The sequence below is a fragment of the Jaculus jaculus genome, chromosome 14 (genome assembly GCF_020740685.1).
Source record: "Jaculus jaculus isolate mJacJac1 chromosome 14, mJacJac1.mat.Y.cur, whole genome shotgun sequence".
Classification (NCBI taxonomy): domain Eukaryota; kingdom Metazoa; phylum Chordata; class Mammalia; order Rodentia; family Dipodidae; genus Jaculus; species Jaculus jaculus.
Window position 1 is genome coordinate 81,570,139 of NC_059115.1, and position 26,259 is coordinate 81,596,397.

General features: G+C 44.2%; 1 protein-coding gene across 1 annotated transcript in view; it reads right to left on the reverse strand.

Moving 5' to 3' along the window:
* The window catches only part of Rasgrf2 (Ras protein specific guanine nucleotide releasing factor 2), a 226,086-nt gene that overhangs the window by 63,932 nt on the left and 135,895 nt on the right, over window positions 1-26,259 (reverse strand). The window contains exons 16-17 of the mRNA XM_004651648.2: window positions 24,018-24,149; window positions 20,791-20,880 (exon numbers count right to left, since the gene is read on the reverse strand). Of these exons, the coding sequence (XP_004651705.1) occupies window positions 20,791-20,880; window positions 24,018-24,149 (222 nt within the window). The remainder of the gene's footprint in view (window positions 1-20,790; window positions 20,881-24,017; window positions 24,150-26,259) is intronic.

Consider the following 26,259-nt stretch of genomic DNA (forward strand, 5'->3'; position numbering starts at 1 on the left):
CAATGTTTGCACCCCTAAAACACCCTTTGTGCTTGTTTGCAAGCATTGTGAGTGCCCTTTTCTGGAAGGCGTGGGTGGTGAGTCCTGGAGCCTGCTGGGAAGGTAAGGCTGAACCGCACTCCATACAAAACCAGGCATAGAAGACAGTTCCCAGGGACAGAGAGTGACTGAGCAGGGCAGGAAGGAGAGCAAAGTTCACATGTGAAGCTACTCGGTAATGAGCACCTTTGGCTAGGAAGCATGCGATTAATTGTTCAACGGTCTCTTGGAAGGTCTTAGGAACAGGGCACTGAAATACCACTTAACACAAGTGACCAAGAGCCCTGGAGTAGGATTCATTCATGACTCGTAAGAGCCCTTGAGCAAGACTCCTTAACTCCCCAGCCTGCTTGCTCCAGTCGAGAAAAACGGAAGCAGGCCTTCCCCCTGCCCAAGCTCACTAGGACGGGTCCTCAGACTTTCACTTACAAACAGGCTTCAGGACGGTTAAGGTAGCCTACAGAGGTGAAGTCCAGGCTCTCCCAACGTCACCTTTAGCACTGCTGCAAAGAAGGTAGGGTGGGAGGTGGAGGCAGGAGTTTCTTTAAGACTGCCTGTGGTGCCTGCCCTGAGGAGTCGGGCTTGTTCTCCACACCACCCATACCAAGGAAGACAACTGACTTTGGCATTATACCATTATCTGCCAGATGCACGTTTATAAAGACTCAGATGCTCCACTGTGTTTAATTAATTCTGAATTGTGTATGGGAGCTTAAAAATTAGAAGCAAGGACAAAAAACAAAAACCCTGTAATGAGAAGGCAGATTATAGGCAGGTAACATCTGTGCTGCGACCACTTGAATGTTACATGTCATTAAACACCTAGCTCCAGTCTGCACAGCAGATGATCTAATAATATGGGGGGAAAGGAGGTCTTTGCACTCCATGGCAATTTATTACACTTATTAAGCACACACACACAACATATCACAATACTGTAATTGTATTCTATTCCAACTAGTTCATTTTGGGTTTTCTGTGGGTTTATATACCTCCTGATTTTCTAAACCAATGAAATACAATTTGTTTCAGAGTCAGTCTTTCATTACTTCTCATTATGGTATGTGTGCCGAAATCTGAGCCTCTCCTAACCCAACGCCAGCTACGTTCCTCACACTGGTGCAGGGAGTGTGTGTCCACAAGAGTAACTTGCACATACAGATGATGAAAGTATTCCCAAAGCCCCCCCACACACTGCAAAAAAAAAAAAAATCGGCTGCGAGAACAAGCTGACTAATTGGAAGAGTGTCTGAAATACTTTGAAACTATATTAACCTTTTCTTTCAGGGTGATGCACTGAAGCCTTATTATTTTGCTAATATGACATTTTCTTTTGGTTTTCAAGTCCAGAGTTTAACAACATGACCAATAATTATACTGATTATAGCCAGCAGGCTGGTGTTACATCTTGAAGATTTACTATTTACTTTCGCTTGTTCGTATAAATGGGATCATCAGATTTTAGCCAGCAGAGACAATGCCTTGGACTTCCTTTTTTTTTTTTTTTTTCTGTTTTCTTTTTCTGATGGGGGAGTGCTAGGGATAGAACAAGGCTCTGTGTCAGGAAAGCAATGTCTACAGAGCTGTACTCCCAATCCCCACAGAGTCCATCCTTCTCGTTCTACAGGGCCCAAGAATGGCAGCACACACACATGACTCATATGACTAAGTGAAGAGTAAATAATCAAGAACATTGATGGAATGAAGAGATGGCTTAGCGGTTAAGCCCCTTGCCTGCAAAGCCGAAGGACCCAGGCTCAATTCTCCAGGACCCACGTAACCCAGATGCACAAGGTGGCACGTGCATGTAGAGCTCATTTGCAGTGGCTGGAGGCCCTTGTATGCCCATTGTCTCTCTATCTACATCTCTCTCTCTAGTAAATAAATAAATTTTTTTTTAAAAAAAGAAAACCTGTACCTAATTTAGTTCAGAGAGGAGGAAAGAATTTCTTGGAGAGATATGAATCTTCACACTGACCTCTCTAATGAGCAGGTTTTAGATTACATACTCAAAATTTCTCAGCATTCAGAATAGAAGAACTAGCTAGAAGGAAGACAGGATTCAGTGACTGGGGACAAAGGAAATGGGACAAAAGAAGGAAATGGGAGGGGATGAGGATCAAAATACATTACATAAATGGATTAAAACAGTCAATAAAAAGTTTATAAAACACTTGGGAGCCTAAGACAGGAGGAGGATCAAGGGTTCAAGATTAGCTTTTGCTACATAGTGGATTCCAGGCCAGGCTGAGCTTCATGGTGAGTATGAGAAGAGAGAGAGAGAGAGACAGAGAGAGAGAGAGAGAGAGAGAGAGAGAGAGAGAGAGAGAGAGAGAGGTGGGGAATAATATGAACGTGTGTGTGCGTACAGTCTCACTGTATGGAACTTGCCTAACATGTGCGTATCTGAGTTTGAGCCCTAGAGCTACAGCTGCCTTCTCAGCAGCTGGCTTTCGTGGGGGCCTTCCCAGTAAAGCAGGGCTGGAGGTCACTGGCGGTCGGGCATCCAACCCCACACCATTCCACTCCCTCCCCAGCAGACCCTCCTTTAGTCACTGGTCCAGTTTCTGCCTGCATAGAAGCCAGGTCTTTGGGCTCAGAACCTCAAACTAATTATATGGTGAATACAGGTTGGTTACCTGCTTTCCTACTAATGAGGGCTGTGCTAGGTGTTTTTCATTTTGTTTTGTTTTGTTTTGTCTTAAAAGTTTTAAGACTTTTTCTTAAAATTTCTAAATATTTCATAATTCCAAAAGTCCAGCTTTTTTTTGTGTGCAAAGGGGCTTCAAATGGAGCCAGTGCCACCCCCTGGGTAGCAGAGATGTCAGGCTAAGTGTAATGTGTCACAGAGACCAGCTTCAATTTTATCTTAAAATGATAATTACAGTTTAAAACTCAGCATTACAGACAGACAATAGCTACCCAGGGAGGTTTTTTCAGGTTGCAGAAGAGAGTGGAGCCATTAAGTTCCTTCCCATTGCTTAGCAACAGCTAAGATCAAACCGCTCTCAGGTCACACAGCACAAAAGCGAGCTGATTCCATTCAGGGCACTGCGGGTGATGGACGAAGGGCAGGGCTGTGCCGAGGCCTTGAGCAGAACGTAGGTCTCTGCTGTGTGCCGACCACAGGCATGGGCCCTCAGCTTCAAGACATACGGTAGAGTGCTTGTTCCACAGGAAAAAAATCCAAACAGGTTTCTTGTTCCAAAATGAAAATATAGTCTTAAAGCAATTTGACATGTAATTTTACTTTTCATTTCATTTTATTTATTTACAATCACAGAGACAGACAGAGAGAATCGGTGTGCCAGGACCTCAAGCCCCGACAAACGAACTTCAGCTGCATGAGCCATTTTGGGCATCTGGCTTTACGTGGGTACTGGGGAATCAAACCCGAGTTATCAGGCTTGGCAGGCAAGCACCTTAACCACTAAGCAATCTCTCCGGCCCTGATTTATAATTTGATCCAAGTTTTCAGGTATCTATGGTGCCTTCTGTATTAGTTACCTATTGATGCTTGCAAATCATGCCTGTAAGTGCTAACTGCTACATGTGCACCTGGTGCCTAAATTAGCAACATACACAGGACCCACAGTCTGAGGGATGCTTAATAGCAGGTGAAAAGCCTTGATTTCCCTTACATAAGCCATGCACTCAGTTTCCCCGCTGCTATTTTCTGTCAGATGAAACTAGTATATTCTTATAGTTCACTTCAGCCATGATGTTTAATCCTTGGCATGCTATCGTGAAAGATTTTTGTTTCTAAAAGCTTATCACATTGTTTTAATGTATAGGGCTAACAAAATGTTACATAATCCCAACATTATCATTGATTATTCCTCCCAATTGAAAACTCATTGAGAAACTTGACTTGTTACTCTATAATGTCGAGGCCGTTGGCTCTCTATGACCTCCAACCATCCAAAGTAATGACTTCAGTCCTTTAGAGTCTTGATATGCGTACTATTGCTTATTTGCCTCAGATGCTTATTTTGGTAGGGCTCAAATATCTAAAAGTCTAAGAAATCAGAAGCTTCTAAATCTTATAAGATGATAATTTTTGTTTTAGAATTATACTTTAGGATTGTTAGTGTAATCCTTATAATTTATAAAAAGTTATATTTAGTATTCTCACCTTGGAGAAAACATTCTATTTCATGTTAACTTTTTAAATTTAAAAATTTTAAATATCTCCTCAGAGAATCAGGAGTGCTATACATCTGCTTTCTCTTTTCAAGTGATCTTTCTCAGCCTAAGAGAACTCATCCTTAAAAGAAGAGGCTTATTATCTATTAGTGTGTAAATACACACACACATACACACGCACACACACACACACACACACACACACAAAACCATGGAACAATGCCATAAAACCAGGTTGAATCCTGGAAGCATACTGTAGAGCAATATTATAAGAGCAAAATACTACCAGTAAGATGTATTAGGAACCTATAGGGCTCCTGATCAAACTACAAGAGGCAGACCCTGAATTATGGGGTACAAGTGGTGTCAACATAGAGCCCCACTCTAGAAGGGCTCAGGCTTGGCTTAATGCTCTCCTGTCAGTCTTGAAATTCTTGATATTTTTTCAACATGGAAAGGTTAAAAATGTCCTTTGGTTTTGCACTTTGCTCTATAAAGTTTATAGCCTGTCCTAGCAAGAGAGCGCACCTCCATGAAATTGGTGGAGAATTCTAAAAGGTAAGACGATATCAAGGGAATAAGATGACAGGCTATATGGAAGGGAAGGTATCTATGAGTAAGGCCAGTATGGGGCGCACTTGGAAAAGAAAAGATGGCAGGGGGTCCCGCATGACGATCACTGCACATAGCCAGTGTGCCCTTGGCTTTCTGAACACCAGCACTGAAGAAAGTTAGACACACAGACAGTATTTCCTGCTATGCCCTGGCTAACCAGGAGAGAAGACAAATGGAGCCAAGCATTGCCTCTTTATAGCCGTGGATAGTGGAGCAGTGTTACTGCTTCTCGGCCTTTTGGTTAAGATCAAATGTGAAGCAGTGACTTTTAGTCTTATGACTGCTCACATCCCATAAGCCACACATTTCCACCCATGAGATCTCTCCTTTCCTACTTTCTTTCTTTCTCTTATTTTAGTGCTTACTTCTGAGAGGCCTCTCAGAATCCCCAAGGACACCTGTATATTCAGAAGTCCCCTGACCGTTTTTATCCCACCCACCCATGCTCCTCTGGGAATATGTGTGGTGAAACATCTACATGACACTAAGCCTCTGACTTTAAAACAGGAAACCAATCTGTGGTTCCCACCAGGACGTTCAATTTTAGCTTGTAATATAGACCTTGGCAAACACGCAGCTTCCTTGTCGTTCTCACAGGCTTCCTGGTGCAGATAAACTGTTTAAACAGGCTGAGAGGTCTCGCGAATCCAGAAAGCATGAGCGTACATAGTGACACTGACTGAATCCAAGTAACTGATCTTACTGTAAACATAACCCAGTTCTCAATTCAGACATAAATGCTCCCTCTAACCAGATCACATCACCGCACCGAGGCCCTGGGTTCTGCCTGCGGAAGAAATCACAAATCCTTCAATACCACTTTCTGACCAACTCATCTCATGGGCTCATCTCTCTGGACTTCGCAAGCTGCTCTAACTGCCACTTAGAAGGGCTGCCAGATAGAGGCAGAGAGGTGAGAAGGAGATGGAAGCAGTGAGGAGTTGTACACAGGAAAGAGGGTCAATGATAAGAGCAGCTAATCCAAGTTCCCCAGGCCCCTGCTCTTTTGAAGTTACTGTGGGATTAGCAGCAATACCAGGTCAAGGAGACACTACTTGGGAATGGATCTGAGTCTCTTCTCAGTAATTCCAGAGCCCAGGCAAGGCCCTCCATCACTTCTGTTACCAAGCATGTGCCAACATCCTCTGTGAAATGAAGAAAATACCCCTTCTCCATCTTCTTCCATGATGAGGGGTGACCATGAAGCATCCCTCAAATCTCTGAGACAGAATTGCTCTCTGAAAGCAAGAGGGGTCAAACACAGTAGAAAAGATCAGACAATTTCTTGTCAAAGGAATACAAAACCATGGGGGGAGGTACTGAACAGATTCAAAAGTCAGCTCAGGAAATCTTAGCTATGAGAACCCACAGCTCCAGCTGAAAGTGATTAAAGTAAATCTGAGGTCAACCGCTGATGGCTCATGGCCAAAAGTCACCCACAGAAGTATTTTGTTTGGCCTGAACAGTGTTTATAAAGAATATGTATCCACTTCCAATGTTTAAAAACCAAATATTTCACATAAATATTCAAATTACTAGCTTGTCTTAAAAAAAAAATCAGAGAAAACACATCTGACAGCTCGTAGTCATGGCAATGGGTAGCATGAATTGAGTGGTGGCTGATTCCTATAGCTGTGTCAGTTTCCTATTTGCCTGGGCTGCCTACCTGACCCTCAGTGCTTGGGACAGTGACCCAACCAAGCTGTGATTAAGCCATGTCAGGCAGAAATCAACCTCCACTGCATCTTCTGTGAGCAGAGTCTGTGAGAGACTGGTCTTCATGGAGTGCGGGAAAGGGCAGCCCATCAAAGTGAAGTGGGCAGAGCAGCTTGGCCAGGAAAGGGTGTCCGGCTCTCTGCACAGAGGACCTGCAGCCACCCGGAGGTGCCAGGAACACCGTGTCTGAGCTTGCCCTGTCACCTTTCAAGAAGAGAATGCAGGGCTGGAGAGATGGCTTAGCGGTTAAGCTCTTGCCTGTGAAGCCTAAGGACCCCGGTTCGAGGCTCGGTTCCCCAGGTCCCACGTTAGCCAGATGCACAAGGGGGCGCACACGTCTGGAGTTCGTTTGCAGAGGCTGGAAGCCCTGGCGCGCCCATTCTCTCTCTCTCCCTCTACCTGTCTTTCTCTCTGTGTCTGTCGCTCTCAAATAAAAAAAAAAAAAAAAAAGAAGAGAATGCAAGGACCATCTGCCATGAGTATTCTAGGCTTTTTTTTTTTTTTTTCTTACTCTAGGAAAAATAAAATAGTTCCCAGGGATCAGAGATTCAGGAAATAAGCTGGAAATGCTATAGTCATGAAAGTAAGGGGTGGGCAGGAAGAGAAGCTGTACCATGGCAGAAAGATCTGTGAGGGCTGCAGCTCAGACCCGGACACACCAGTGCACTGGATTCCACAGAAAGATCCTGAATACTTTCCCCCCACACACACCACACATCAGTAGACGCCCACTGTGGTGACAGTGGGTCATGGCAGAAAGAAGGAATTTGAAGCCTGTGGTTATTGTGAGTACAACACACCTCAAACACGATCTAAATTTCAACCACATTAACATAAAGGCCTAGTTATCTCGGTCTGTATTACCTCAGTCTCAACAAAATGTTACAAGGGTTACCAAAAGGCAGGAACTCTGCCTGAAAGGGTTTATATTAGTTTGCTTGGGCTGCCATAATAAAATAAATGTCACAGACCATAGCTATCCTAGTTTGAATGCAATGTCCAAAGAGCCTCAGTGGAATGTTTGGGAGGTAGGGCCCCACTGGAGGAGCACCAGTGGAGGACCTTTGGTGGAGCCTGCTGTGTTCAGAGTCAGCTGGTACTTGCTGGATCTTGCTGTTTTCTCTCTGCAGTGAATGTATGATGGAGTGAGTCAGCTTTCTTTGCCATGAAGCTTCCCCTGGAAACGATAAGCCTTAAAATGAACCCTTTCCTCCCATCAGTTGCTCTGGTTGGGTGTTCATCCCAGTAATGAGACAGTAAGTAACTGCAACAATGGCCCAGACAAAAGAAACTAATTCTCTTACAGTTCTAGAGACAAGAAGTCAACAACTAAAGTGTTGGCACATTTGGCTGCATCTGAACTCCTGGTATATGCTCAGCACGACTGCAAACAAGCAGCCACACAAGAACTAATATGTACAACTTAAATAAAATATATCCAAACAAAAGAACATTATGTGTACAATAATATTACGGAAGTAGCAGGTACATACTAGGAAAATGGAGAAGCCTCGAAAATACTATGCGACCTAAAACAATGTAGGTTACAGATATTGCTTTTGGTTGTCCACCACAACTAGATGATACGTCCTTGCTGCTGAAAACACCACACAGTTAGGTTTAAGGACCCAAATAAAATAAGCTGGGCTGGGTTGGAAGCTTCCTCCCTGCTGGCTGCCTTTCTTTCTATTAGAAATATTTTAAAATTAAAAATATGCCAAGTAAAAGAAGCAAGACACAAAAGGCCACACAGTCTGTGATTTTGTCTATATTAAACATCCAGAATTATTTACAGAGACAGAAATGAGATTAGCAGCTGCAAGAGACGAGGGAAAGAGACAGGTGGGGAGTGACTGCTAATGCAGACCAAGTTTCTCTGTGGCTTAATGGAAATGTTCTAAAGTTCGTTGTGGTTATTGTTGCCCAACTCTGAGAATTTGCTAAATCCATTGAAGTGCACATTTTAAGGAGGTGAATTGTATGGTATGCAAATTATGTCCCAATAAGTCTGTTATAAAAATTTAACTAGAGAAAAATCATCATAGCAGTTTCCATGACTTTGAGATTAAGAAAAGTTTTCAACATAGCACAGAGCTCTAGGCAACCTTCCATATTCTAAATAATAAGGAAAAGTGAGAATCCAAATTTACAACTTGGGCGACATCAACCATGTGCACTGTGCAGAAACTACTCAAAGATACAGGCAGAATTGTATCCAAGGCTTGGAAAGAAATATAAAAGGAAAGCTTTCATCTGCATAGTCCACTACCAGAAATACAGAGCCAGACATGGACGGAGACTCAGACAGATCAGCGCAGTGTTCCCAAACGTTAGAATGGATCAGACGTGGACAGATACTCAGACACATCAGCGCAGTGCTCCCGAACTTTAGAGCACAACAGAAGCCGCAGGTGAACTTTTTAAATGCACCCCAGAGTGTCTAACGCAGCAGGACTATTGTGGGGTCTGATAATCTGCATTTCTGATATGTTCCCAGGTGATGGTGGTACAGGGACCAGGCTCTGCGAACTCTCTGGCTTCAATCACGGGAGACTCCAGTCTCACAGAAGTCAAGAAAATGCCCTCAGTGACTCAGTCAGGAGTCAGCCTTACCCTCCTCCTATGGTTCTGTGCACGATGACACTGAATACATAAACAATATTAATATTAGAGTCTGCGTATCAGCCACTTTCTCACTGTTGGGACAAGATATCTGATCAGAAGCCTCTTAAAGAGGAAAGAGTGGGTCTGGAGAGATGACTTCGCAGTTAAGGTGCTTGCCTGGGAAGCCGAAGGACCCAGGTTCTATTCCCCAGGAACCACATAAGCCAGATGCACATGGTGACACATGCATCTGGAGTTTTGCTAGAGGCCCTGGAATTCCCATTCTCTCTCTCTCCCTCTTTCTCTCTCTTTCTCATAAATAAATAAAAAAAAATTTAAAAATTAAGCAGTCATGGTGGCACACACCTTTAATCTCACACTCGGGAGGTAATGATAGGGGGACCACTATGAGTTCAAGGCCAGCCTGAGATTATACAGTGAATTCCAGGTCAGCCTAGGCTAGAGGAAAAGGGTTTTTATTTTGGTTTATAGCTTCAAGGGGAAGTTCTATTATGGTGGAACAGCATGGCAAGAACAAGCCAGCCAGCATCATATCACATCCACAGGAAGCAATGAGGGAGTATGGCCCATGAGCTGTGACAACTTAAGGCTTGACTCCAGGGATATACTTCCTCCAGCAAAGTCCCAGCTCCTAAATATTCTACCACCTTCCCAAACACTGCTAACCACTGGGGTTTAAGTATTCAAATACATGAGTCTACGAGGGACATTTCACATTTCAAACCATTATAGTTTGCCCTGAACTACACAGACTCATGGCCATCTCATGATGCAAAATGCATTCAGTCCAACTTCAAACATCCCCCATAATCTTTTTCAGTTCCAACAGTGTTTAAAAATCTAAAGTAAGGCTAGAGAGATGGCTTCATGGTTAAGGTGATTGCCTGCAAAGCCAAAGAATCCTGGTTCAACTCTCCAGGACCCATGTAAGCCAGATGCACAAGGGGATGCATGTATCTGAAGTTCGTTTGCAGTAGCTAGAGGCCCTGGAATGCCCATTCGTTCTCTCTCTCTCTCCCTCCCTCCCTCTCTCTCTCCCCCTCTCTCTGTCTCTCTCCCTTTTTCTCTCAAATAAATAAATAAATAAAAATATATTTTTTAAAAAATCTAAAGTCCAACATCTCATCTGAGGATCTAGGCAATCTCTTAACTATGAGCAAGCCCTGTTAAATCAAAACACAAGTTACATACTTCGAACAGATAATGGCACAGAGCACATATTCCCATTCCAAAAGGGAAGAAAGAATGTGAGCATACCAAGGAAAGATTGACCAAAGCAAAACGAAACCCAGCAGGAATCCTCCAGCTCTATGTTGGTATCTAGGACTTGTGATAAAATAAAATCTGCTGGGCTCCAAAAACCTTGGGTAGTTCTACCCCTCCAGATGTGTGGCCCATGGCCTCTCTCATGGGCCAAATTCACCCAGAGCCTCCAGCTTTTATTAGCAGATGCCCCATGGTCCTTAAGCCTCTGGAATCTGAGTCTTTGTTGAGAACTCATGGTCCACCTTCAGAGCCTTACGTGTGCTTCATAGGGGTTCCCGGTGGGGTGTGACCCTGCCTCACTTTGCTCTCAGCCTTAGCAGCTCTCTGGAATCATGGTGCAACAGTTCATGGTTCCCTTTATCTTGAATATTTTACTCTTCCAAAGCCAGTAGCACGTGGACAACACTGGCAAGTTACACTACCAGGTTGGGATGAAATCTGGTCTTAGACTACAGCTAAAGGAGCCTTGGTATGCTTACCTCTGGGAGCAGAGGCCCCCTTCGCTCCTTTCAAGAGAATTTGCATTTTCACTAGCTTGATTGTTTAATGGGCTGGCCTTGCCCTCAGGGCACCCTTCCTAAAGGTGATCATCTCTCTTTATCAATCTCAACTGAAGTGGCTTCAGTCTCTGGGCTGGAGACTTGGATTAGTTTACATTTGGGGGACCAAACTTTATAAGTTTTTACATTTTTTTCCCTCTGCATTGTGTTCTCTTTCATGGTGAATCGGAATTGGAATAACAAAGAGAAGCCAAACCACAGAGTTAATGCCATTTTGCATTGATATTCTCCATCACACACATTAGCCCATTACTTTTAAATCCAATTTTGCTCAAATTCTCAGAACACAGGCAGAACACTGCCAGCCTCTTTGCCAGATATCAGATGACCTGCCTCTAGCCCAGTTCCTGAAAAAAAAAAAAATCCTTTATCCCTACATTTCTCTCCGCTTTCTATCTTCCAAACTCTCACCAGTGGCCACTACGCTCTGCATACGGCGTTGTAAGGCTTCTCTGGGCCAAAGCTCCAAATCCCTCGACATTCTTCCCACAAGTGAGTTCCAGTAGACTCAGAACCACATGGTCAGGTTTATCACAGCAACAACTCTACTTTTGATACCAATTTTCTGTTTCGGGGACAAAAGGCCAACCAGAAGCAGCTTAAAGGAGAGGAGGGTCCGCCTTGGTGAAGAGGGATGGCCAACACCATCCACCAAGGAGCTCCAGTTCCTGCTTATATTTACTTTTGGCATCATGGCTGGGATGTATCTGGCTCAGAACTATGACATACCAAGCCTGGCTAAAATCCTGAAGACCTTAAGAAGGACCCAGAAGCCAAGAGGAACCCACAACAAGCTCCTGATGCCCACGCCAGCGCTCCGTCCTGGACACACCAGTCCCGCAGCTCCGAGGGGCCTCCTTTCCCCCCACATCTCACAGCTTTCATTCTCGGTGACCTGAGCTCAGCCCTGTGTGTTGCCTCGGAGCCAAAATGGGGCCACAAGTTGAGTGACCCTGTGCACATTTTCACCAGCCTCACCTTGCCTCATATCTTCCTTCCAATTACCTACCGGGGAATCTTAAGACTGGAATTATGGTGCCATACTAACAAACACAGCCTTTAATTGGTAGCTGCTTCTCTGTTCTTTGGGAATTCTTGTCCTTCAGCAAAAGAAAAATTAATGAGTTTTGTATAGCTGATCATATACAAGTAATGCTGATTTCACAGTTTAGCGACTCTGGTGGGTGCTTGTTAGACATTTGTTGTTAAATCTTGTTGTTTAAAAGAAATTAAGATCAGTATGTGAACAAGAAAGAAGGAAAGGGTTTATTTATGCTTCCAGGTTCGTAATGGTGGGAAACCATGGCAGGACAGCCAGCTGGCGTCCTGCCACACCCACAGGGAAGAAGTGAAAAGATCAAGGTGAGTGGGGCTGGGCTGTGACACCTGAAGACGTCACCAGTGACACACTTCCTCCAAGAAGGCGCCACCTCCAAGAGGTTCCACGATCTTCTCAGACAGCGCTGCCACTGGTCTCTGGGGGAACATTTCATACAAACCACCATAGTGCAAAATGTGACCTAGGCAAGGTTTCTAAACTACCTAGGGAGTCGACTAGGAAATCCATCTACACAAGAAGTTATTATTGGAATTTGGACACATTCAAATCTTACCCTTAACTGATATTATCTCAGTAAAGTCATAGCTTTCCACCTTGGGTCCACATTAGTGTCACTGGGATTTTTAAAATCCCAACTCTCAAGATAGTTCTTTGACTAATCAAGTCAGAATCGGTGGCTGTGAGACCGGGTATTAGGATTATTAAAAACCTGGTCCAAACTCAAGTCATACACACGCAGCCCTACTAGTGGCTACACATGGCGTGGCTGGGATAACAGAGGAGAAAACAAACTGTGAGTCATCTTCACTGTCCATGCCAAGGAATCGCCAGTAAAGGACTCACTACTTCTTAGGCGACTTAAACTGTGCCATTCATTTTCCTGTAAGTGAAGCCAACCATTCCTCTGCTTTGCTAATTTACTTTGACTTACACAGACCTGTGAAACATACAATTTGCCTCAGATAATCAAGAGTTCCTTCCAGAACTGCCTTTATTTCTACCCCTAAAAATAACCCACCTCGTGCTTTCATACTTCATTTAAGATCATTTCATAAACTGATAATTAATACTTTAGCTTTGAGTTTATAGCAAGTGTCATGACGTGCCCTGATATATTTACTCAATGAGCTTGCATTTCTATTCAAATCATAACTACATCCAAACTGCAACTGAAGGTTCCTTGGATCAGCAACCATCTGAAATTCACACCTCTTAATTTTTACTTCATGCCGAGATCTAAAATTTGAATGAATGCCTACCAATATACTCCACCCAGTGTGGGGCACGTAAGAGCTCCACCAGTAATTGCCCCACATCTCTGATTTAGAGGCAATGCAGCATCACAGAGTGAGACACCCAGCACCTGCATTGGTTGACTTGAAGGAAGAAAACCAGACTGATGATTTATACTTATTCTGCTCTGCTCACCACTGCAAACTAATTCAGCCCATTGGCTAAACCGAGTGACACTTGGTCAACTGTCTGGGTTTAACTTACAGCATTTACTGCTGTTTCTCATTATGCTGCCCAACTCTGAGCTAACCTAGAAGATACAGCTAGTGGCTGGCTGGTGATCACCGACACCCCCACCTCTAATCCCAACACACAAACTTCCTGTAACTCTTGTGTTCCCGGCGATTATCTGGATCTGATTTTTATTAGTCAGCTTGGCATGTCTTATGAAATACCTGAGGCGATTAAGGTTGATTTAGCACACAGTGTTCGAGGTTCCAGTTCAGGACAGGAGGAAGAAGCCTCCCTCAGAGGAGCAGCGAGCAGAGCAGTGATCGGCAGCGAGCGCGGGCCAGAGCAAGCGCTGCACACAAGCCCGGAGCATAGATGGAGGGACATCAAGGGCTAGAAGGTCTCGCGACCCCTTTTCAAGGGACACTCTCAGTGATCTAAAGACGTCCCATACGACCTCACCTCCAAACAGCACCAACCCGACAACCAAGCCTCTGACCCATCTTGAGGGGCTTTACCCATATTCAAACTATAGCTGACCCAAATCCAAATTCACCAGGAATCCCACGAGCTTACATCCCAGGGCCTCTCAATTCCTTCAGGCCTTTTCCAAAGCCCGGGAAGGTGTCCCGAAGGTTTCTATCTGTGCATTTATATTGTTTTCCTTGAGGCGTGCCTTCCCACATTGTATCAGGCCCACGAACTCTGTATCCACCTGAATGAAACTGGACCTAATCAAATTTGTAGACCAGCAATGGAGAAGAATAAATGCATGGTATGGTGGACAGGTTTTTAACATGAAACTGATTATGGTCAGTCACATAGTATGGAACTTTGGCAGTTTAGTTTCTGGTGCTTGACTTGGATTGACAGCATACATTCAATGACCCTGGACCTCAGTGGCAGGATGTCTCCAGAATTTTCTAGTTTGAGTGGGAGGCAAAGTCTTACATCAGATCAACACCAAGTCAGACAACACTCATTTAGGATCTCAGGACTGTGGGTTTCCCAGAAAGGGGGACAAGCACATGCAACACTCAGCATAAGCTGCTGACTGACTTGTAACATTTCCCTAGGTTATTCAGAAAAATATGGAGATTCTCTAATCCTAGAAAATACAACAAAAATAATAGCAACATTCAATAGTTTAAAACACCACAGCATCATAAACCTATAGGGAGTTATAAGGTGTTTTGATAGTGCACTGAACCAACTTTATTGCCAATAACAGGATTCATACGCGAGGATTCATTGATGCATTAAATAAACATGTACTGATCATTATACAATATTATTCTAGATATTGTGAAGACAATATACAAAATTAAAAAAAATCCCTGTTGTGGTGGTTTGAATAGATGGCCCCCAATATATTCAGTTTTTTATTTGTTTGTAGTTTGCATCTGCAGATACCTGGCTGGAGGCAGTGTCACTGGGTGGATCTTAAGGTGTGGTGGTGGGTTTCAGGTTTCAATCTAAAGATATACAAAGTGTGCCTAGCTGGAGTTCCTGAAGTGTGTTGTGGTTTTTGGCCTTAGATTTGTGCTTCTCTCTCTCTGTCTGCTTGGGCCTGTGAAGGCAGGCCAGCTTCTTCTGCCATTGTAGAACTTCCCCTGGATCTGTAAGCTTCAATAAATCCCTTCCTCCTTAACTGTACCTGGTCTGGAAGTTCATCTCAGTGAACCTGAATCTGTCTGCTACAGAACTTGGTACCAGGAGTGGACTGAGATGAACCTGACTATGTGGATGTTGATCTTTTGGAACCTTTGTTTTGGAGAAATGGGCATGGACTTGGTGCTTGCAAATGAAGATGCCTTCTAGAGTGGTAAGCCAAGTTTTATGGGCTATTATAATGAGAGTTTGAGAATTCTAAGTGTAGACAATCTTGAATTTCATGGCTTGGCTTATGAGCTTTCTAAGGGGAAGGAAAGACTGCAGAGGACTTTGTTGGAACTGGGCAACTGGCATAAGGGCTGGCTGTGTTCTGCTGCTGAGGCCCAGAGAGTTTGATCAAGGTAACATTTGTTATGGACTAATGTGCTTGGCTAGAGATATTGGACTGAGAGGTTTAAGATTTTAAGCTTGCAAACCTCAAGCAAGTTAAAATTACAGGCACTGAGACTGGCTTAGGTTACTTAAGCTGCTATTGCCAACACATTAGCAATCTTAAGGAAGATGGTCCAATTACTTTACCACTGGAAAGAACGCCTGAGGAAAGACTATTATAGAAATGCAAACATTTTTGGAAAGAGTTGACTGGAGAAGGAACCTGCTTTTCAAGGTTATGATTTATTTTGTCTGTGAATTAAGAATATGGCTGTGTCCTACACACCTGGTATTGGTTTCAGAAGCATGAAAAATGCATGGAGTGGTTGTGAATTGCACATGGTTCCAGGAGCTGATGCTGAGATGTGGCATGAGGCAGAACCTGATGCCCTGATGGGCTGAAAGAGCCTTTGGAAGATGGACCGTAGTTTGCATGAAGACCTGAAGATATTTTGTATATACCAGGACAATGCAAGGTCTACAATAGAGTGTGCTGTTGGCCTGAGATGGAAGTATTCCCTGGCTACTCTGCCCAGCTGGAGGGGCAGAATTGGAAAATCTAGAGACTGACAATCCCTGGTTGTATTGAACTTGAACTGCTGAAGTTTGATGTTTGATGATGGTTGAGTTTGCATTGTTTTAATCTCTCCTTGCTATGCCTTATACCAGTTGAAAATGTTTACTCTGTGCCTTTATATGTTAGAAATGTTTAATTTGTTTGATTTTACAGGTCTTAATATCTTAAATTGGTCAAGACTGTAGGGACCTTTGAAAGTGAACTGAGTACAAGTTACAATGTGTGATGGTTATAAATATATAGGGGCCAGGGGCAGAATGTGGTGGTTTGAATAGATGGCCCCCAATATATTCAGTTTTTTATTTGTTTATAGTTTGCATCTGCAGCCACCTGGCTGGAGGCAGTGTCACTGGGTGGATCTTATGTTGTGGTGGTGGGTTTCAGATTTCAACCTAAAAATATGCAAAGTGTGTCTAGCAGGAGTTCTTGAAGTGTGCTGTGCTGTGTGGCTTTTACTTCTCTCTCTCTCTGCTTGGACCTGTGAAGGCAGGCCAGCTTCTTCTGCCATTATGGAACTTCCCCTGCATCTGTAAGCTTCAATAAATCCCTTCCTCCTTAACTGTGCCTGCTCCTGAAGTTTATCTCAGCGAACCTGAATCTGTCTGCTACACCTGTCTTCATGGATCTTGTATTCTACTGGAGTTTAAGAAGGAAAATTAGTAAAATGTCTAGCATGTCACATAGTTGTTAATATGGAAGAAAAAAATAAAGCACAGATTCAGACTGTATGTGGGGAGTGTGATGAAGAAAGATAAGCCAACAACACCTCTACTGCAAATGCGTTCCCGGGATGTGGGTCTTTGTCAAAGAAACATAATAAACGGGGGTGGAACTGATAAGCAAAGCCTAAGTTCATAACCCTAGTGTTAGCAGTACGGCAGTATAAACCTCCGTGTATGGGCTTGAGAGATGGCTCAGTGGTTAAGGCTCTTGACTGCAAAGCCAAAGGACCCAGGCTCAATTCCCCAGGACCCACGTTAGCCAGATGCACATGGTGGCACATGCATCTGGAGTTCATTTGCAGTGGCTGAAGGCCCTGGTGTGTCCATCCTCTATCTGCTTCTCTCCCCTCTTTTTTTCTCTCTCTCAAATAAATAAATGAATAAAATACTTAAAAAAAATCCATGTACATCTCTGAAGGCTTGCCACACTTATCAAAAGCACACAGTCAGAATCTTGAACTTTGGGCAACAGGACCTGCATTCTCTGCATGACGGGGTAGGACACAGGCAAGCAAAGGGGTGACTGTGCCAAAGAAAGAGCTCTATACCCGCCTGGAGAGGACAGCCCCAGGTGTTTTTAAAAAGAAAGAGCTCTATGCATGCTTGGAGAGGACTGCCCCATCTCTTTTTAAAAAGAAACAGCTCTATGCATGCTTGGAGAGGACAGCCCCATCTCTTTTTAAAAAGAAAGAGCTCTATGCATGCTTGGAGAGGACTGCCCCATCTCTTTTTAAAAAGAAAGAGCTCTATGCATGCTTGGAGAGGACTGCCCCATCTCTTTTTAAAAAGAAAGAGCTCTATGCATGCTTGGAGAGGACAGCCCCATCTCTTTTTAAAAAGAAAGAGCTCTATGCATGCTTGGAGAGGACTGCCCCATCTCTTTTTAAAAAGAAAGAGCTCTATGCATGCTTGGAGAGGACTGCCCCATCTCTTTTTAAAAAGAAACAGCTCTATGCATGCTTGGAGAGGACTGCCCCATCTCTTTTTAAAAAGAAACAGCTCTATGCATGCTTGGAGAGGACTGCCCTATCTCTTTTTAAAAAGAAACAGCTCTATGCATGCTTGGAGAGGACTGCCCCATCTCTTTTTAAAAAGAAAGAGCTCTATGCATGCTTGGAGAGGACTGCCCCATCTCTTTTTAAAAAGAAACAGCTCTATGCATGCTTGGAGAGGACTGCCCCATCTCTTTTTAAAAAGAAACAGCTCTATGCATGCTTGGAGAGGACTGCCCCCACGTCTTTTTAAGAGTGAAAATAGAAATGATAGGACAATGCAGACTTTTCCAGAGTGTGCAGAAATCAGGCAGGTTCAGCTCCTAGCAACAGAGCGAGTCTGAACAGATTCACAAATCAACCCATCTGCTGTCCACAAGTAAACCAGTTTCCCCTGACTTCAGGGTCAAACAGCAGTCTCTAGTCTGGCTTCTTGGTAAAGAAACTTCTGCTGGGAGTGGTGGCGCACGCCTTTAATCCCAGCACTCGGGAGGCAGAGGTAGGAGGATCGCCATGAGTTCAAGGCCACCCTGAGACTACAGAATTAATTCCAGGTCAGCCTGGACCAGAGGGAGACCCTACCTTGAAAAACCAAAAAAAAAAAAAAAAAAAAAAAAAGAAACTTCTATCCATCTTCGGGTTAAATTTAAATTCCCTTATCGCTATAAGAAAGGCATTATTTGAAGAGATGTGGCTGGCACACAAATGTCTGGCATGTTAGGAAGCGTAACACTGCTTGTTGGTTTCAACCCTGCCCTGCAAGCTTCCTGTGCATTTTGATGGGGGTGTGATCCACTGCACATGGTGCACAGGATGGATGTGGGGGAACCCAGAGAAGAGCCCGGGACAAGGAAACCCACTCCTCAGCACCCTGCCTGGCCAGCAGTGTCCTGCCTCATGCAGTGAGCCAGGACACCATGGGAGAGTGGAAGATGTAATAGAGACTACCTTGTTTTGTGTGGCTTTTTAAAAAAAATTTATTTATTTGAGAGCAACAGACAGAAAGAGAAAGAGAATGGGCACACCAGGGCTTCCAGCCACTGCAAATGAACTCCAGACGTGTGCGCCCCCTTGTGCATCTGGCTATCGTGGGTCCTGGGGAATAGAGCCTCGAACCGGGGTCCTTAGGCTTCACAGGTAAGCATTTAACCACTAAGTCATCTCTCCAGCCTGTGGCTTTGTTTTTCACCGAAGGAAGTTTGTTACTATGGAAAGCAATCAGTACTAGAAGTCAACTGGAGTTACATGATTTGACTGTTATGGCCTACTTTGCGCTGTGCAGATAGAACTTTCAGCGTAATGTTTAAAGAATATTTGGGACAGAGGACTTCTCAATTTGCCTGACCACATCAAATGGTATGGGTATGATAAAAATATTGAAGAGGGAGGTGTAGTGAATATTTGAATAGTCCACCTAAATGGAATATGTACAAATATGTATGTACACATATAGAAATATATTTACATATCTCTATATGTATATATCTATGTGCATAACTAACATACATTAGGTATATATTATCATATATAAATTATATATACATACATATATAAATTTTATGTGTATGTATGCATTTTCTTTGTGTGCATGTGTATGTATGTGGAGGCCAGAGGACAAACTCTGGTATTGCTCCTCAGGCCCTGTCCACCCTCTTTTGAAACAAGGTCTGGCATTCACCAGGTAAGCCACACACGCTAACCAGGGAGCCCCAGCAATCTTCCTGTCTCTGCCTCCCCTGAACTGGGATTACAAGCATGCATGTGCGCCTGACTGTTTTTACACGGGTTCTGGGGATCAGGTCCTCATGCTTGTGAGATAAGCCCTTTACTGATGGAGCTGTCTCCCCAGCCCTGAACATGTCTCTGTTTTTCACTTGAGAAAGAAGCCACGGAGATCATATGTGCTAGTTACTATTGGGAAGAAAGGGTCGCCACCTTGGAAAAGGGCTCCTCTGTGGTTCAGTGGCCGTGGCTAATGAACAAGATACACCAGCTCTCGTGTGCTATGAATCCTGATTAGAACCCATCCGTTCAGATCAGGCAAAGACATCGCAGCACGTCTACTTAAGACAATTACAGACTACGGCATGTCTTCCCTGCCAGCGAGAGAAAAAGACAGGCGATAAACATAACTCCCCTTGTTAGAGTGCTAGTCTGCTTGTATTTTAAGTACTCCTTTGCTCTGAAAGTTGCCTGGCAGCACATGAGGGGGCCCCGCGGAGCACGTGGAAGTGGGCAGTGAGGCAGCGTGGGCAACGGTCCCCTCACAAGCGCCCCAGCTCGCCCCCGCTTCTGAGGCAACGGAATAGGAGACGTGTCTCAGCAAGGCGACAAGTCCCCTAGTGAGCAGCAAACACCACAGAGGACAAGTGACACGTCCTTCTTGGATACAGAAGTTTTCAGAAGTATGACTCCCAGATCATTTTATTGCATGTATTTTAAGGCACAATGTGATGCTTTGATATGTTATGAGGTGACTGAATAAAACTAATTTGCATATTTATTACTCACCCTCTGTGGTAAGAACAGTGAAAGTCCACTCTCAGAACCTGCATTATGGTTTCTGTGGTCACCATGGCGCACAGTAGATCACCAAAGCTTATTGTCCCTGTCTAACAACCTTGGTTCCCTGCGGCCGATGTGACCCGCTGTCCCCAGACCCTGCTTCCCCCCTGCACTCCTCCACTCTGCTCTCTGATGTCACGAGCTTAACGTTTGTACATTCCAAATACATGTGAGATCAGGCAGTGTTTATCATTCTGTGCCTGGCTAATCTCATTTTTTATAATGTCTTCTAGATTCACCCATACTGTTTGAAAAGACAGGATTTCTGAAGGAACATATCAAAGAGGGTCAGACACAGCTCAAAACAAGAGCTCAGAAGCTCACAGAATCTTCCAGACCCTGGCCTTAAAGGGCCACTGATGGCTGCCACATGTCTCTCCTCAGCCAGTGGACTCACCTGGAGGGCTCCCGTGTCCTGCGGCAGCTGTGGCAATTGCAAAAGCAGAAGCTGGTGACACTGAGCAGTGGGCATTGTCAGCGACCTGACCTGGCAGTGCAAGCAGAAAGAGAACAGAATAAATAACGAGGCACGTACACACACACACACACACACACACACACACACACACACACAGTGCTCCGCAATAAAATTTCTCACTTTAATATCTGCACTAGATGAAGGATTGGCCACATGCTCTACACTATTCCTGTTAATAGGCAAACAGCAAGATTGTATATCAGCAATTGAACTCTAGGTATATGAAAAAGAAAATACAAGTCCATGCAAAAACTTGGACAGGGATATTCATAGCAACATCCTTTACTGTAGCCAGGAAGTAAAAACAACAAAATGTGCATCAGGTGGCAAGTAGATGAACAAAAGAGAATATGCCCAGTCACAGAAATGAACGAATATGTGGAGTAACAAGGATAAGCCAGGAAAGAGGCAAAGTGCGAGGGCTTCCATAGTGGATCATCCCCTTTGTAGTAAACATCCAGAACGGCAGAGCTGCACAGGGAGATGGATGCGCATGAGTGGCTACCAGGGCTGGGGAAGATGGGAATGGAGAGAATTTGACAATAGAAACAGGGTTTCTTTTGGGATTATGAAAATGCTCTAAAAATAAATAGTGGTCAACTTTCCAGTGAACAGGTAAACTCCTCTAAACTGTAAACATTAGAAAGGAAACATTTGTGTTAAATGAGTTAAATTTCAATATGAAATATTTTTATAGTTTAAAATTTTATAAATAATTTAAAGATTTTGCATCATATTATCGGTAGAACTTCCATTTGAAAACACCTTCAGGGCCAGGGGTCTAGCTTAGTGCTGGAGCACCTGCCTAGCATGCACGAGGCCTAGGTTTTATGCTTAGTATCAATAATAATAATAATAATTTTTTATTTTTATTTATTTATTTATTTATTTACTTATTTATTTGAGAGCAACAGACACAGAGAGAAAGACAGATAGAGGGAGAGAGAGAGAATGGGCGCGCCAGGGCTTCCAGCCTCTGCAAACGAACTCCAGATGCATGCGCCCCCTTGTGCATCTGGCTAACGTGGGACCTGGGGAACCGAGCCTTGAACCGGGGTCCATAGGCTTCATAGGCGAGCGCTTAACTGCTAAGCCATCTCTCCAGCCCATAATAATAATTTTTAAAAGACCAAAAAGAAAGGATGAGCTAAATATGGTCCTATTAAAAATGAAAGGGTGCTATGAGTGCCCTCTGCAGCCCCTTTCATGTCGCAGACTGTAGTCCATGCAGCATTTATTTGCTAATGCTGATGCCACCTGCTTTGCTTCCCTTACTTAGGCTTTTAGTGGAAATAGGATGCTATGATTCTGATCTGAAAGGTATTGATCCTCTAGCCTCTGAGATTATAGAGTCCACAGATAAGTAAATGGATAAACAATAGATACACAGATTGATTGATGATCGATAAAGGGGTACTCAATGTACCCAGACATAAATAAATAAATGGATAAATAATAGATACACAGATTGATTGATGATCGATAAAGAGGTACTCAATGACCCCAGACATAAAAGCGGGTGGTGGACAGGTGAAGAAGCAAAAATATTGCCTAGACAGTAAGAAAATAGGTGTCATTCTCGCATTTGGAGCCACCATTTTATCAAAGGTTGCATCCTCTTCCTATAACCCCAAGTCTCTATGATTTAATCATGAGGAAGAAACAAAGAGTTTAGTTAATTCATATACAGAATGAGGGTTTATAGTATATCACAAATCTTCATATAAATTAAAATTTTATATGTGACTATAAACATATGATAAAAGGATATGAAACAAAGCTCCAATAATAACAAAATGATAGCATTTAACCATCATGCTGGTAGTCTTGTTTTTGTGGGATTTGAACTCGGACTCTTCCAGGTGGCAGTGAACTCAAGGTAACCCCCTGTGGCAATGGGGAAGGACGTGGCCTATGCCTAGATTGACCAAGGCTCTAGTCACATTGGAAAGATCCAGCTAATTCTGGAGAGTCCTGTGGAAAACTAGGCAATCCTTGCCTGTTGCCTTCACTTTCCAGAACCATCCAAATGGCAGGGTGACCCATAACTCACCAGAGGCCCGAAAGCCGTAAGGAGTGTTATCTTTCAAGACAAAACTGACCTACAGCTCTACCTACTCTTAGACCCGAACGCCAGTGACAACAGCTTCTACTAAGTTGGCTGGGGACAAAATGAAATGCCCATTTGAAGCCATGAACTTTTACCTTTTACCAAAATGCCCTGTCAGAACCAGAAGCATGGTTATGAGAGACCAAAACCAAATGTCTTTCCGGGGCCTGGGGACATATCTCCGTGGGCACAGCGCCGGCCTAGAGTGCAAGAAGCCCCGGATTTGATCCCTAGCAGGGCTGTGGTGGTGTACTACGCAATCCCAGCACTCAAGGCACAGAGGCAGGAGAATGAGTATCAAGTTCAAGGCCATCCCTAGCTGTATCAAAAGGGAAAAAAAGAGTCCTTTACATTTTACTTGTAATGGATATGGTTTCCTAATTGTGTAAGTTTCTCCTTTGATTTGAAATAACTGGCTTGAAGCGGAGGGGAGGGGGTGGAAAGGGAAACATTTCAAAACAATTGATATTTATTTCTGAACAGTAAAGACAGGAGAAGTAAAATATTGCTGCCTTTGTGCCGTCTTTCCTCCAGTTAGAAGGACGCTGTGTCTTGCAATACAAATTACAGAATCATCCATCACATTTTAAAATAATTTTATGCTGGAAAAATGTCCCGGGCTCTGCCATTAGCAGTTCTGGTCCCATGCCAGTGCCCCGTATCACGTATGAAGTGGCATTGCTCATAAGGTCTCCCCAAGCCTATGCATGCGGAGTGCAGTGGGGCCCAGGGTAAGGACTCAGAACCTACTCATATTTTGGTAAACTTGGCACTGAGCCTCCTCAACTAGCTGCACTTCAGGACAGGGAGTTTCTTCACATGACTTTGTACAAAAAAGCACTACAGTGAAGAGAACAGGCAAACACCAGGCGGATTGACAGTGGAGTCGCTTGTCACTTACTCTTCCGTCCCTTGCCCTGTACAACCTTATTTGCTTCCAATTAAGCTGAGACTAAATGTCAGATTGGGAGTGAACTAGTAAGACAAAGGAAGGCTTCAGAAGCCCAGAATCACCTTCCCCTCTCAGGGCTCTTACCTGCAGGCGGGCGATAGCGGAGGTGCCGGGGAGTTGAGGGGGACCTGCAGGGCGACAGCTCTGAGGCCTCTGCTGCAGGGGAGCTGTCCGCCGCTGCGCGGTCTGCAGGGCCAGCGGCCGGCTCCGGGGCTGCTGCTGCCGGGAGACACAGGCTGTTAGCCAGGCTGAGGTCGAGCACGCAATGCATTCATCACAGGCAAATAAGGAAACTTTTAGTCAGCAATTCATCAAGCCCCCCCCCCCCCAATCAAAAATCTTCCCAGTGAGGAAAACTGGATAGGACTTCCCTGTCCGGAAAGGTCACAGAAGTCAAAAATAGCATGCAAGCTACCAGGCTCCTGCAGGGAGAAGCACAAGCGCCCCGACCAGGCAAAATGGCTACCGGTTAACATGTCAAAGCTTCCCGTCAAGATCCTATGTGGAAATACAGATAGCAAGCATTTTACATTAGTCTCCACGTTTGAAGGGCCTCGCTATGCAATCACATCTCTCCCAGCGGAGGACTCAAAACGCAACCTAGACACAGATCTTCCCTAACCAGGCTTGTGACCTACTGGCCCTGTTCAATGTGCTGGCTGACTGGTCCTTCTGCCCACAGTAACAGCAGATATGAAAAAGAACAGGGAATGCAGAATGTTCTGGCTTTCTTGGAATAGAGACAAAGGACTTCAAATCACATTGAAATCAAAATCAGGACTTGTTCCTTCTTTGTCATGGCTGTTGCTTAAGATAATCAAACTTTGAATCTCTATCGGCGCGCACCAGGAAGCTGTGGGGGGGGAGGGCATGGGGGGCGAGGGGAGGAGAAGGTTCAGGATTTGCACTGTCCAATATGGGTAGCACCAACCAAAATATAATAGTAAATATACATATTGACTACAGTTAAGGTGATATTTCAGTTTCCCACTTGGCACTCATCATATTTCCACGCCCAGGAGCACCTGTGGTTAGTGATTACAGTATTGGTAGCACAGATACAGAGCCTTTCCGTCCCCCTCGAAGTTCTACTGCGTAGAGCTAAGCTAGAGCTATGCATTGCCAGGAAGCCAATGGAAACTCATCTCTCCCTGCCTCCTTCTCTCACGCTCTCCTTCCTCCCTCCCACCCTCCCTTCCTTCCTTCCTTGCCTTCCCCAGGAATTGACCCTACCCCAGGCCTTGTGAATGCCAGTCAAGCACTTTACCACTGAGCTACACCTCCCAAAATGAACTGTGGAGCATTTCAGATAATCTAAGACCCTTTTTGCAGCTGACAGCCCAAGAATGGAAGACTCATCTTTCTGGGGTCACAGAACTAGGCTATTGCTAATGACATTTCTAAGTCTCTACCATTGAATTCCTAACCAAGCAAAACTATAACTTTATGTATGTTCTTCCAAAGAGGAATATATCAAAATATTAATACATGCCCTTAGTTCCTTCCTTTCTTTTGCCTAAGGCCTTTCATTCATACCCACTGATTAAAGCTTAATGTCACATCCTCTTATTACCCTGGTCTCAGCTGAACTACTTCCCTTTTTGTAACATTCAAGACTTTCTATAAAACCATTTTTACACTTGCATGTTATTTACCCCCTTAGAAATATGGCCACAATTTTGATCTTTTGAAACTCAAAACGGCTGGAGAAAGGAAATGGCTAGAATCTTTTCTTGAATGACATAATTAGAGTAAAGCTGGAAATGATGCAAGATGCAGACCAAAAAAGTAGCAGTGCTTAGCTGTTAGTTTTATTATTTTCTAAATAGCTCCTTCAAAATTCAGTAATGGGAGGCATCTGTTCTGTGAGGCATAGCAGCATAGCAAATGCACATCCTTGGTTTGATTCAAACATTCATTCATCTGAGGCTAATGAGGAAAATTTTAGTCAGCATTTCAGTAAATGGTAAATTAAAAAAAAAAAAAAACAACTACTTCCCAGTGATAAAACTGGACAAAACGTCCCTGTCCTGAAAGGCCAAAGTAAGAAGTAGCAGGAAGCTGACAGGGAGCGCCCTCTCGGCGGGAGGGGAGCCTTTGCTCCCGCATTTCTTCACTCTCCCTCCAGCACCTCGAAGCAGCTTTGCAGCAGGACGAGTGGCGGATGCGGGCTCAAGACAAGTGCTAAAATCGGGAGCCCTGCCAGCCCACAGCAGACACAGAGCCCGGAAGCGGGCGCGGTGCGGTGGGCCGCGCGCTCGGGCGCTCAGGGGCGCAGTCATGCCCCCGCGAGCAACTGCTGCCGGGAACCAGCACAGCAGACGCC